General features: G+C 43.2%; 1 protein-coding gene across 1 annotated transcript in view; it reads left to right on the top strand.

The window, feature by feature from the left end:
• The window catches only part of UPP2 (uridine phosphorylase 2), a 29757-nt gene extending 16612 nt beyond the window's left edge, over positions 1 to 13145 (top strand). Inside the window, 2 exon segments of the mRNA XM_036253327.1 lie at positions 2042 to 2188; positions 12961 to 13145. Of these exon segments, the coding sequence (XP_036109220.1) occupies positions 2042 to 2188; positions 12961 to 13145 (332 nt within the window).
• The last annotated feature ends 290 nt before the right edge of the window (positions 13146 to 13435 follow it).

The following is a 13435-nucleotide window of genomic DNA, read 5'->3' on the forward strand; positions in this document are numbered from 1 at the left end:
AGTGAATGTATATTGACAGTAGATTTAATCCTCCAAAAACAAATTGAATACTAAGTGCAATTAATAATGTTAGTGATATCTTATCTCTGTTTATGCCTTTAATTTCAGTGGATGACTCTGGGAGAAGGGGGATATGCTGATTCTGTGTTTCTGCAATTTTGAGGTATGATTACCTATACCTCAAAGGGGATCTTGTACTCAGGAAAAAGTGGGACCCAGAAAATGGGGAGAAATATTTAGGGGAAAATTCCAAAGGGATGGGTGGTATCAGAGTTGTCTTTTTTCTCTCAGCAACAATTAAAGTGTTCCCTAATCAAGGTGAGGGACACATTGAAGGTCACTGCTAAGTAGCTATTGCTACAAAGGGTGAGAAGCCCGGAGACAAAGTGTCAAGGACAGACCCTGCTGGACCCAGAGGAAAGAATCTCGCCAGATTGGGGACCACTCCTCGGAGAGTGTTCTAGGAATGAAGTGTGGTTGTGTTTTAATATGTTCATCAAAGTACTTATTACTTCAATTTAAATTATTTTTCTGATTCTTTTTCATTTGAATCAAACTTAGGATATTACATTAAAATTTTTTAATTATGTACTGATATAAACTATAGTATCTCTAAATCTTACTTCAGGTTAGTAACATTTTATCTGATAACATGTGTGTTATAAACAGAAGGCATATTCATTTTGTTGGGGCCACTGGCCCCTCTGTTGGGAGGGTCGCAGATGGGTTTAAGCCAGAGCGTACAGATGACAGCATGTTGGCGCTAGTATTTTCTTTGGTCTGAATAGAATTTTTAAAATGTAAATTATTTTGCCAACATTTATACTTTCTTGAAATTTCACATGGAAATCCATATTTTGGCTTCTTGAAATAACAAAACATTAAAAATGTTAAATGATACATGGCAGCCAGGCAGGCCCCAGCCCACACCCAGGGCCACATTCCATGAAGGTGAGGGGAGGCTGCTCCCTTTGGATCCCGCAGACCTCACTGCCATTACCTGCTTGGCCTCTGGGACATCTGAGTTTGAATCAGCTTAAATAAAAACTATGTTAGAGGTGTTGGCAGGCAACCTGAAAGAGGAAGGAACACGGAGAAGCAGCCAGCCAGGGTGGAAGTAGCCTGAAAGATTCAGAGAGGAAAGGAAGCCAAAAAGGAGAACAACTCGATGAAACGGTGCAGACAATGATGGAGACCGTGCTGTGGCCTCTGCCCATCCCAGGCTGTCCTTGGGTGCGTAGCGTGGAGAAGTCTGTTCTCAGAGCCTGCACGGTGGAGGACGAGTTAGAGCATCGGACTTGATCCCACCTCCTTTCACCCCCTAGTTGATAAAGGTGAAGTTAAGTGACAAATGAACACTGAGAGCGGCCTACAAGGAAAAGAGTAATCACAGAAGGCTGGCAGACAGGCCGAGAGCTGTGAGGCCGAAGAAGGTGGACAAATTGGCCACCACTGTCATGAAGGGCAGATGGAGAGTCCCCATGTTCAAACCATTGTCCTGATCCTCAGGTAGCTCAGAGCATCGCTGAGGTTTGATGTCGCTTCTTCTCCCCCAGCTCTGGCCCTGGGCCATGCCCGAGTCATGGGAGAAACCTGAGGTTTTCCTCAGAGGGCAGATCTCTCAGTGATCCTCTGTTCAAAGATTTCTCTTTGAAAGTAGCAAGCAATCTCTGGGGTGAATATCTTGTAACCCAGCTGTCTTTTCCTCAATAATTTTATCATGAATTACATAATGATGATTTTCTAATTCCATTACCCCTGGGCACAGTGCTGGCTGCCGTGGCCACTCAACGGTTTCTTGCCCCAGAGCTGGGGTGCTCAGCACCGTGGAGACTAGTCTGCATGTGAGACTCTGGAGCTGGGCACAGCCTTGCTTCTGGTCCAATGTTAGGGAGACTCAGACTGCATTGTCCTACCTGGGGTGCAGGCCCAAGAGTTAGAGTCGGGTGCAGAGCACTCCAGCTGACAGCAAGACTCTTAGTGGTGCCCCAGCCACTGTGGGGGGACGTCAAGTTGCTAACAGCTCTCCATTCTCTTTCAGGCCAGGGTCGACTAGATGGAGCACTGTGCAGCTTTTCCAGAGAAGAAAAGCTAGACTACTTGAAGAGGGCATATAAAGCCGGTGTCAGGAATATCGAGACGGAATCTATAGTGTTTGCAGCCATGTGTAGACTTTGTGGTCTAAAAGGTAAGTTCTTCATGAATGCCTAGGGTTCACATCTCTTCCTTTATAAACTTACTTCACTCTACAGAAGAAAAAGATACCCGGCTATAGATCGCTTTGGGTTGAACGCATGCCTAACAATTGTTTATAATATGGATTCTCTCAAAATGTCTTGTGAATGGGCAGGACATTATTCCCACTATGTAAATGAGGAAACCAATCCCCAAGGGTCAAAGGTCAGTTGCCCAGGGTCACCAGCTAGTAGGTCATATGGCCAGGACTTGACAGAAAGTTCCACTTTCTTCATCCTGGTAGTGGCTGCTATTTTCTATTACAACTGAATTTATCAAGATATGACACAAAATATTTCAAACATAGTCCACCAAAGGACAAAACGTCAGTGGAGAAGTAGTGTGTTTTTAAAGTCAATTTACACACATTTTTGCTTTTTCCAATATTTTAGAAAATTTTCAGTAATATAGAAAAATTAAAAGAGTAGCATAATAAATACCTATATGCCCTTTACCAAGATTCAACAACGTTTAATATTTTGCCACATTTGTGCACAGTCTATAAATATATACTATATGTGTGTGTGTGTGTGTGTGTATAAAGAAGTACCCCTATTTGCTTTTCTTCCTTAATCGTTTGTAAATGAATTGCAAACATCATGCCACTGAACTCTTGTACTTCAGCATCGTTTCCTAAGAATAATAATATTCTCCTAATGACCACAATTACATTATTAAAACAAAACAGACTGAAACAAGTAAAATAAGTTTCTTAACATCCATTCTATATTTAAATTTTCCTAAAAGTATCTCGTGTCAATTTTTTTCTTAACCAATGTCAAATTAACTTTATACATTATATTACTTGATTGTTACATCTCTGGAAGCTTTACATCTAGAATATCCACCCTACTTTTCTTTTTTTCTCAAGACAGTAGATTTCGTGGAGAGTCCTGGCTGTTAGCTTGTAGACTATCCATGTTCTAGACCTGTCTGTGTGTCCCACCGTGGGGTTTTACTTGCTCGTCTATGCTGCATGTTTCCGGTACAGTGGAAGTGGGGTCTGGGGATTTGATTAGATACAGCTGTATGGTGAGAACACTCAGAGGAATGTAAACTTTCCACTGCACAGCATCAAGGGGATGTAATGTGAGGATGTTCCACTATTAGTAATTTCGAGTTGGGTCACTTGGTTCAAGTGGTCACTGCCATGTCACTCCATTGAAAAGCTAAAGTCTTCTCTTTGTAAGTAACAAGTGATTTTCTGGAGTGATAGATAATTTGGCACTGTGTGAACATCCTGTGACCATCTTTTACCCAGTGATGTTAGCATGGGCTACAAAATAATGGCTTTCTCATTCCATCATTCTTCCTACGTCTATTAGCTAGAACAGCTGTACTTCCTCATATATCTTTCTGCCTCTCTCTATCTCTTTTTTTTTCTTTCCTTTTTTGATTGGGACAAGTCATTATTGTGTTGTGGATTTTGTTCAAATAAATGTGTTATAAATTATATATGTATATATTATACATATATAATATATAAGTTTATATATTATATATGTATATGTGTAAATTATATATATACTCAAATTATCCCAAATTTGGCTAGGAAGAGCACCCTCTATTGCAGTTTTTGTTGTTGTTGTTGGCTTTTTTTTGTCCCTTTGCAATAGACCTACTAGCTCTTGAGAATTTTGTCACATTCAGGCACAACAGGATTCTGAGGCACAAGGTGCATTTTCCTTGCCTCTACCCTGGAGTCAGGCCTTTCTCCAGGAAGCTCTTGTCCCTTTTGGCAGAGAGTGATATTGAGAAACCAAGTATGGCTGCAGCATCATTTTTATTTTTGGTGAAATTATTCCAAGAGAGACACCAACTTCTGACCAGCACCAAGAAGATCTATTGAAGCAAATGTAATTTTCGTGAGCACTAGTCAGTATAACTATTACTTATGATTTTAAATTGTTTTCATAATCATCTTCTAGATTTTAAAAAACTTTTAATTTTATCAATGGAAGAGAGTAAAGCTGCAAAATGAATGAAGTATCCTTTATTAAACTGACTGTGAAAGCCTTAGACTACAGCATAACAGCACCATCTAAAATAATGGCTCTGAGTGGGACGCAGTCCCCAAACACCAACAATGATGTTCAGGAAAACAGCAGTCTAGGGAGGGACGGTGGACCAGGTGAGGGCAGGGCAGGTGGTGAGCAGTCTGATTCTAGGTAGGTTTTGAAGGCAAATCTAATAAGATTTGTTGACAATGTGATATGAATGTTGAGAAAAAGACAGGGACTAAGAATGATATCCAGGCTTTTGGCCCGAACAACCGAAAGGATGGAGTTGTTGGGAGAGAGAAAATTAAGTGAGGATTTGGGGCTGTGGACATCAAATGGAGGCTAAGCAAGCAGGTGGATTTATGAACCTGGAGTTTAGGGAAGAAGTTTGCACTGGAGGAGTAAAATTGTGAGTTGACAGCATATAGTTGGCGATTAAACCCATGCAACCGATAACATGACAAAGCGAATGAGTTAGAAACAGATGAGAAAAGGTCCCTGGTTAGAAGTTAAACATTAAGGGAGGTGAGGGATCAGCACAGGGGGCTAAGGAAGAGCGGCCAGCGAAACTGGCAGAACCCCTGGAGCGTCTCGTGTGCTGACACCCAGGAAAGAAGCCTTCAGAGAAGCAGTAAAGAGTTATAGTGCAATAATGCTTCGCTTGATCACTCTGGAATTTTAATGTCATTATTTGTCCTTACAGTCAATCAATTTGAATATACAAAACTACAAAAAAATTGCATGTGGTCACTTTTCTAAAAATACATTTTAGAAAGAAGTTATAGTTCAGAAAAAGAGACTAATTGTAGAACCACTATTGTTAACTACTCCCATCTCTCAGAGTGCGTGTACAAGCAAATCTTTGTACTACATAAGGGAAAGGTGCAAATGCATCTTTGTCCTCTTCAAAGGTCATCATTAGTACCCCTTTTCAGAGAAACAATAGCATCTGATTTTCTCTGCACAAGTTAGTGAGAGTAGGAACCCCAACTGGCGGCAGCTTGACCTGACCTAAAGAGCAGTCTAATTAGCACACGACCTGCAGGAACACGTGGATTCAGGTATTTCTGCTCCAGGAAATGCTCCTCACGTTTCTGTAGCATCTGTCCTTCTGCAATTATATAAACAACAAGTGGTCACTTGAGTCTCAGCTCTACCTTATATGCAAGTGGAGCAGAATTTACTAACCAGTTTAGTTAACCATAAAATGCCTGTGTACAAACATGCTAGTCTGATACAAGTTTGTTTATGACCATCAGTTCTTTAAGAGTCACCGATTACCAGCCAAAGAGAGTTCTAGGCTTGTGAGCCCTGGACCCAAGTCTTTCTTTCTTTAAGGATGTTGCTAAAACCTCAGAGAAATTATTCTGTGATGAGGACTTTTCTGTCCTTGCTGCCAATCCTTGTGACCTTGCTCCCTCTGCCACCTGCAGGCGCCCTCCTGGACTCTTTCCTGTCGAGCCGGCTGTGGTTCCCGCCACCTGCTGCAGTTTTGCTTTCCTGCTGCTGTTGGTAGCTGCTCTCCGCCTGCCCACAGCTCTCCTGCAGGCCCCTCCTGCAGGCTTGTCGTTGAGCAGGCCCCTCTGGGCTGCCAGCATTCGTGCTAAAGGTTGTATCTGTCCCTCTGCACTTCTGTAGTTCTTTGGAGTGTTTCTGTCTGAGTTTCTTTGTGGTGAAGTCTCCACAGTTTTGAAAGCTGAATTTCTGCTACACTGCCCCAGGAACATAGACAAAAACCCCAAGCATATGATGCTACCACGTTCCCACTTTTTTTTTTAACCTCACTCGAGGACATTTTTGCATTTATCTTCAGATAGAGCAGGAGGGAAAGAGGGAGGAAGAGAGAGAGAGAAACATCGATGTGAGAGAGACACATCGACTGGCTGCCACCCACACGACCCCAACCAGGGCCGGGTGACAAACTGCAACTGAGATACGCGCCCTCAGCGGGAAGCAAACCTAGGACTCTCTGGTCCGCGGGCCGATGCTCTAACCACTGAGCAACCGGCCAGGGCTGTTCCCATTTTTCATCACTTCACGACGTCTTTCCCCCACAGCAGTGGAGCTTGGAAAAGCTCTGTGTGAGCCAGAAAAACTTGCTTGGCGACGGGCTGAGAGGGCCTTCTTTTCACGTAGAGGAAGCCAGGGGGGATGCACCAGTGGAAAGCGACAGGGGGAATCGTTCTCACCGGGCTGCAGCGGGCCTCCCAGCCTGTTCCCCATCCCTCTCCCCATCCCACTCCCACTGTTAGCAAGGGCCCAACCGACTGCCTCCCCGGGCAGTCTTCTCGAATGGCCTTTCTGTCCCTTTAAAATACTACCAGATGACTAAACCCAATCTGACTTCCTCCTAAAGTGATGATGGCTAAATTTTTCAGCTTATAAATAACAACTTCTAGAGACCCATTGTCCTAACTCAGAGGAGTCACTCACTGAGTTTGGGCCAGTGCAGAAATAGATCTGCCTGCATCCACCTGAGTCAAGGAGATCTTGGGTCCTCATGGATTACCACTTATCTTTATGATTAATAAGGGATCTCACCATAAATCTCACTTCGTCAGAGAAGCCGTGAATGACTACCTGAACCAAACCTCCTCACATTTATTCTACTCACTCGCCCACTCATTCTATTTCATTTCTCTGCATTGCATTGGCTCCTATAGACTATATTTTCAGTTTCTTTATATATTAACTTACATATTACTTTACATATATTAGTGCATGAAGGTATGTATTCAGCATCTCTCTCCATTATAATATAAGCACCACGACAACAACGATGTTGTTTGTCATTTTCTTGCTATATCTCCAGCACTTCGAATAATATCTGCCATATGGGCATTCGGTAAATTTTTGCTACATGAACAAACAAACAAGTGAGAAGAGTGACTACTCAACTCTTATTTACCGTGGAAAATGGCCATAGCAAATTCAACTGGTTCCTTCGTCCCCAGCCTCCTTAGTGGCTTGGAATTGTCTAAAGGACTTCGGAGCCTCTTACCTGTCTAAGTAGGAAGAGACAAAGCCTCACATTTAAGCCTCCCTTTCTCTGTAAGGTTCGTGCGATACTTCTGCTGTATTTGTAGCCCCCGAATCTCTCGCTATTTCATAGGTGGACAAACTACTTGCTATGGGGCCACAGACACCCCCAAGTCACTGTCGCTATCCTGATCTCATTATCCTGAAAAGGAATAGCGGGGTCCAGTGCTGCGCTGACGAAGACTTGGGAGGGGAACGGTGGCACTCCCAGCATTATTCTGCACTGAAAGGTGAACCCTCAGAGTACCGGAAACCCCTGCACAACGCTTCGTAAACGCGTTCACCTGTGATTTATAATATGCATACATCCGTCCCTCTCTTAGAGCAAAATCTACTTTAATTGCGCCTTTCACATTCTGATTGAAGATGATAATCCTTTTGCACCGTGAACCCGTGAGAAGTATGTTCAGTTGGTATCCATTTTTAAAACACAATGCTGCCTTTTGACACACGCTTGGTTGCATGGCAATATATAAAACCTAATATTTAAGATTAGGTTCTGCTTAAATCTTCTCTGTCATTGGCGTTTGCAGCAATCACAGTGGTTTTCTTTAAGGTAAAGGAAGAATTCAGTGTTATTTCTTTTGAGAGATACTGGTAACTTGGGGGATACATTCAGTCTTCGTAATATTACTTTATTAGAGTTTAATGAAAGGAAACAGAATCTTGACTTTAATCCCATTTATATTCTTCTGCTGGTCCCAGCAATGAAGGACACTGGGCTTTGGGACCCGCATGGTGATCACCGACAAAGTGAAAAAGATATTACAAGGATTAAAGATTATATCCAGTCTAGAGCTGGAACATTTCTTAACTCTGAAGTGGAGAAAACCCGGGGTTTTGAAATGGATTCACACGAGGGTGCGAGGCAGCCAGCTGCGGCTCTCTTCACCCCCACGAGAGAAGAAGAAATGGGCTCAGAGACGTTCTCACAGTCCGCAGAGTTTAAAAGTAGCTGAGCTGAAATTTGAACCCGGCTCTGTCCTCTTCAAGGCCCCCCTGCTCACGCTCTGAGGCCTCTTCCCAGCAGCTTCCCACCATACACAAGGCTCATAGTCTCTCTTCAGAAGAGCCAAAAAGCAGATGTTTTTATTTTAAAAATTATGCTACTTTAGGAAGCAAAACCCGAGGGCTGCGTATGTACCAAGAGTGTTAGTGTTGGGATCAAAGCATTACATTGATAAGTATTCAGTGATATGCACAGCGATTATTTGCTGAGAAAATTAGTCATTGTGCCTGGGAAATCAGGTATAAATGGTTAGTAATTCATTTATTCCTTTTACAAAGACAAGATTGAACAAAATGGTTTCTTTTTACTTTCTTGGGCTTTACAGAGTTTTAATCAAGGTCAGTATCCATAATTTTGATTCATTTTAATTCTACTCTCCTACGCTATATTCCACTCCTCCCTGCCCCTTACCAGAACACCACCCATTAGAGAGACAGTTAGGGCCACGGACTCAACCCTTTGTGTGGTTGGCATTACCTGTGACCCACCTCTCCCCTGCTCTGCCCCAGTGAGGCGTCCTGGGTTCCCCCGCTGGAACCCCCACCCCAGCACACCCGACTCCATCCTCTGCCCATCCTGACACATCTCTGCTTGGTCCAGCATCCAGCATCTAGCAGATGTTCAAGCCCCCACGGCCCTGCTGGAACTCCTGGAGATGACAGCATGGTCCTCACACCAACATGCGGTGAGGCACAGAAGCTGCGGGTGTGGACTTGGGGGGACCTCTGAAATCCACCCTGCTCCTTTCTCAGAGAATGGAACAAGGCCTAAGGAAACAGTAAGATCAAAACAGAGGGGGCCTAGAACTGAGATCTCCTGTCTTCTCACCCCGACTGCCCCCACTGCCCCGTAAGGTGTAAAAGAGAAACATAGTTACCTATTGACAGATTACTCGTACTCCTCTTTCAAAAAGGCATTACCAGCAGCTTCCAATAAAAGATGAACGTTTTCTATAATTTTAGCAAGGTAAAGATAATAAGAAGCATATATTTAAGGGAGCAGCTGGGGATTTCTGATATCAAAGAGGCTTCCTGGGAGGGCCGTACTAAATCTAAATACTTCTATTTAGTTCTGAGTTTTCTGGAGGCCAAGTTGAAAATGGAAACACACTGAATTACAGAGCACTCATTATCTAATAAAAGAAAGCGTTTGAGGTTTACCATAAAAACTTTATCCAAAGGTTAAATTTAAGTGAAATTATCAGCTATGTTATTATAAAAGATATGGGACAATTCTTGATAGAGCTAAATCTTAGTTCCGCCTAATGCTGCATTTCTTTGGAAACCTAAAGTACTAGGGTCCAGGTTTGTACATTTATTGTAACTTGATTCAGGATAGAGCTTAAAGTCATTAAAGCAATAGTTCTCAAATATTAATATGCAAATAACTTAACTAGGAAGGTTTTATTTAATGCAGATTCACACCCTGGCTGTGTGGCTCAGTTGGTTGAAGCATCATCTGGTACACAAAAAGGCTGTGGATTCAAATTCTGGTCAGAGTACATACCTAAGTTGCAGGTTTCATCCCCAGTCAGGGCTCGTACTAGAGGCAACTGATTGATGTTTGTCTCTTACATCAATGTTTCTCTCTCCCTCTTTCTTCCACTCCCTCTAAAATCAATAAACATACTCTAATGTGAGGATAAAAATAAATAAACAAAGTGCAGATTCACCGCTTTCCCTCACCTCTCACCCCTAACTCTGCATATCAGGGAGAGAGCCTCAATCCTGCATTACTAACAAGCTCCAGTGCCGATGGAGGCTGGTGGAGCACATTTTGAGATACACCAATTGAGAAGAACAGATTGTTTCTATGCTGCTTCGCTTTGATCAGCCCCTTCAAATAGGAATGTTCTCCACTTAGTTACAGATCACAGCCAACCACCCGAGACTGCTGTCTCCGGGGAGGCAGAGCCAGTGCACAGGCTGTGGCTGCTGAGACTCCCATGCTCTCTATACCAGCGCACGGGGAGTGAAGGTGGGGTCTGCTCACCAAACCCAAAGCGTGAGGAGTGAGGGGCCATGGAAGGGGCCAGGAGAAGAGGAAGAGGAGCTGGCATAGAGCCAGGCTGGGGAGTCCCCAGCTCACCTGCGTTGCTTTGCCGTTTTCTGAGACCCAGTTGTCCACAGGGGAATCTGTGGCTGGACTTGCTGCCTTTGCCTACAGTTCACGGGGAAGTCCACTCCGAATCAGAGAGTTGGGGCTGAGGCAGGGGTCCATGGATTCCTAAGGATTCATGGGTGGCCTTCAGGAGTCCTGAACCCCCTGAAATCATACACAGATATTTTGTGCGTATATGCATATGTGTGTGTTTGTGAAAGAGATTCCAATGACAACTTTCATTGGATTCTCAAAGGGACCATACATGATCCCAAAGAGCTGCTAACTGCTGAGTTCCTGGTGCAGCCGAGGCCTTGAGCGCCATGTTCATACTGGGGTGTGCTCCCAGCACGCTGCAGCCTGATGTCAGCTACTGACAACTTCCTTGGTGGTAGCGAGGTCACAAAGTGTCCCTCCACAGGAGCCACCCTCCCTGCCCAGTCTGGGGATTATGGTGGCAAAGTTGTCAGGCTTAATTTTGACAAACCGTGTTGGGCAATTAGTCCCCTTTAATTGCTCATGGAAATAGTAATTTTAGGTGACAAGATTATTATGGGCTGCTTGCTAATGGGGCCCCTAGGGTCAAGAAAACACCACTGAGACTGCTGTGACCTGTTCTTTTCCATCTTTGGCATCACCCTCGAAATCTCCAGAGAAGATGTTCAGTCAGCTCCCACTCCGTGCCAAGTACGGAGCAGGGGTTTCCTTTTATCCTTCTTCCCAGGGAAGGATTAAAGGAAAACTTGCAATATTTCCCCTCTCCACTAGCCCAGGCCAGGCTTCGCAGACTTGCTGATCATTGACTTGAAAAGCGGGGGACGTTTCTAGCCCTTCCATTTGTTTGTTTACCTGTTTTGCCAACTTGCTTTACAACCAAGTTCTGAATAAATAGAGCCCTAGATGATGAAATATTTGGCTTAACTCACGTTGAATATTTTCATTCCTTTTCCCTTCACTAAACATGAAGGTTCGTTTGACCAGCAGGTCAGGGCAGATCTGCCTAATGTTTGCCATGTGCCCGCTCAGGTGATAGGAGGGTGGAAAGGAGAGAACTCTTCTGAGTAGTTTAGGAAGCTGGGAATTTGTTGGGTATTTACTAACTGTCCATACTGGGCCATTTGTCTGACCTCCCCAAACCCTCATTTCATCATCTGTCAAAAGGGGATAAAAAATAATAGCTAGCTCATGGTACAGCTATGAGGACAGCAAGAACAAAACCAAACTGAAAAGATAGCATCTATTACAAATACAATTCATTCCTCCTTCCCAAATCCAGATCTCATAAAGAAGTCTGAAATAGTGGAGAGGTTAAAGAAATGAATATTACCCTCCAGCCCAGCTTTATCTCCAGCCCTCAAAGCTTGTTAATGTAGCCACATCGCATCCCATAAACCCTGAAATCCTTTTTCAAATGCTGCGGGTGAAGATAGAGATTGTTACACTATCAGTTCAGACTGCTGGACTCTGATTCCATTGTGCATGACCACATTCCTCGAAATCAAAGATTTCATGTAAAACTGACAATAAAGAGTTTGTAGGAGACCCACCTTTTCTCTCTGGATCTTGATGAAACAAACCAAAGACACTGCCATCATGGTGACTTTTCAAAAATGAGTTACAATTTTTTTTTTTTTTTTTTTAGCAAAAGAGTCTGTTCTTTTCCCCTATGTTTGCATCTATTATAGGATGTTATTCCCATTCTTTAGAAACTAAATGCCAATAAATTTGTTCCTTCATGGAGTTGATTCTTATACTTAAGTATTTCATTTAATTTCTCCTCTCAGATTTCATGAGGGTCAATACTCCTCTTTGGTGGCATTTCCTGAGGTCAGCATTCATATATTTGCAGGGATGGGGAACCTTTTTTCTGCCAAGGGCCATTTGGATATTTACAACATCATTCGAGGACAATACAAAATTATTAACTTAAAAGTTAGCCCTCTATATTTGTTCAGGCTAATTTGGTGAGGTGTGTGGTGTTAGCTGGTATTGATTTCACGGGCCTTATAGGTCCACGGGCCGGTCCGCAGCAGGCAAACAATACATCGCACCAAGGAGTACAATGTCAGTCACCTAGGAATAATGGCAGCTCTCCGGTTGTATCAGGCAAGAAGAGCCTTGTCTAACTGGAAATAAGATAGACAGCTGCTGGTTTGTGTGTCTTGAATGGCAAGGATCTCTTCTTGTTCTTGACCTGAACACAAAGCTCTCCCTAATCCAGCCAATTGTGGGGGAAAGGAGAACAGAGAGAGCCTGAAATTATTTCCATTCACTTATTTAGATGGAGTGTTTGGTGAGAGTCCATGGATATATGAGTTATACAGAAGGCTAGCGTGTTCCCTGGGTTGCATGTATGTGACAGGGAAAATATCACATAATCATGTGCTAGGGACATTGGGATGTTTAGCTAACATTTCTATACAAAAGATAAGCTGCCCTGGCCAGTTTGGCTCAGTGATTGGAGCATCGGCCTATGGACCAGAGAATCCCGGGTTCGGTTCCCGCTAGGGGCATGTACAAAAAAAAAAAAAAAAAAAAAAGATAAACCATCTGCTCAGTAATGGTGTTGTTTTCTAGCTGCTGTGGTCTGTGTGACACCTCTGGACAGACTTGAATGTGACCAGATCAACTTGCCCCATGGTGTTCTGGTGGGGTACCAGCAACAGCCTCAGCTCCTCAGCTCCCGCTTCATCAAACAGCGGCTTGGATTGTGTGACCGACATCATAACTGGGCAGCTCAGTTCTTCCCTGCAGGTGTGTAGTTCAAGTTGCAATGTTGATGTTACACATTATTTGTGGCATTTTCATCTAGTTCTCATCCAGGTGCTCAAATCATTACAGAATGATTCTGTAAAACCCCTTTCTCCTAAGAAATTAATTTATCCTATAAGAATTTCATACAGTTATTAAATTGAATTCAAATTTTGTTTTAGAACTCAGTCTAATAATTAAACATTTAAAACTCCTGGGCTGTGACATTTGGAGTTTCATATGCAGCATTAATGAAGCTCACATCAAAATAGATCAGCCATGGGTTACCAGTCACTGTTTC

This window comes from Molossus molossus, unplaced genomic scaffold (genome assembly GCF_014108415.1).
Source record: "Molossus molossus isolate mMolMol1 unplaced genomic scaffold, mMolMol1.p scaffold_m16_p_11, whole genome shotgun sequence".
In the NCBI taxonomy this organism is placed as follows: domain Eukaryota; kingdom Metazoa; phylum Chordata; class Mammalia; order Chiroptera; family Molossidae; genus Molossus; species Molossus molossus.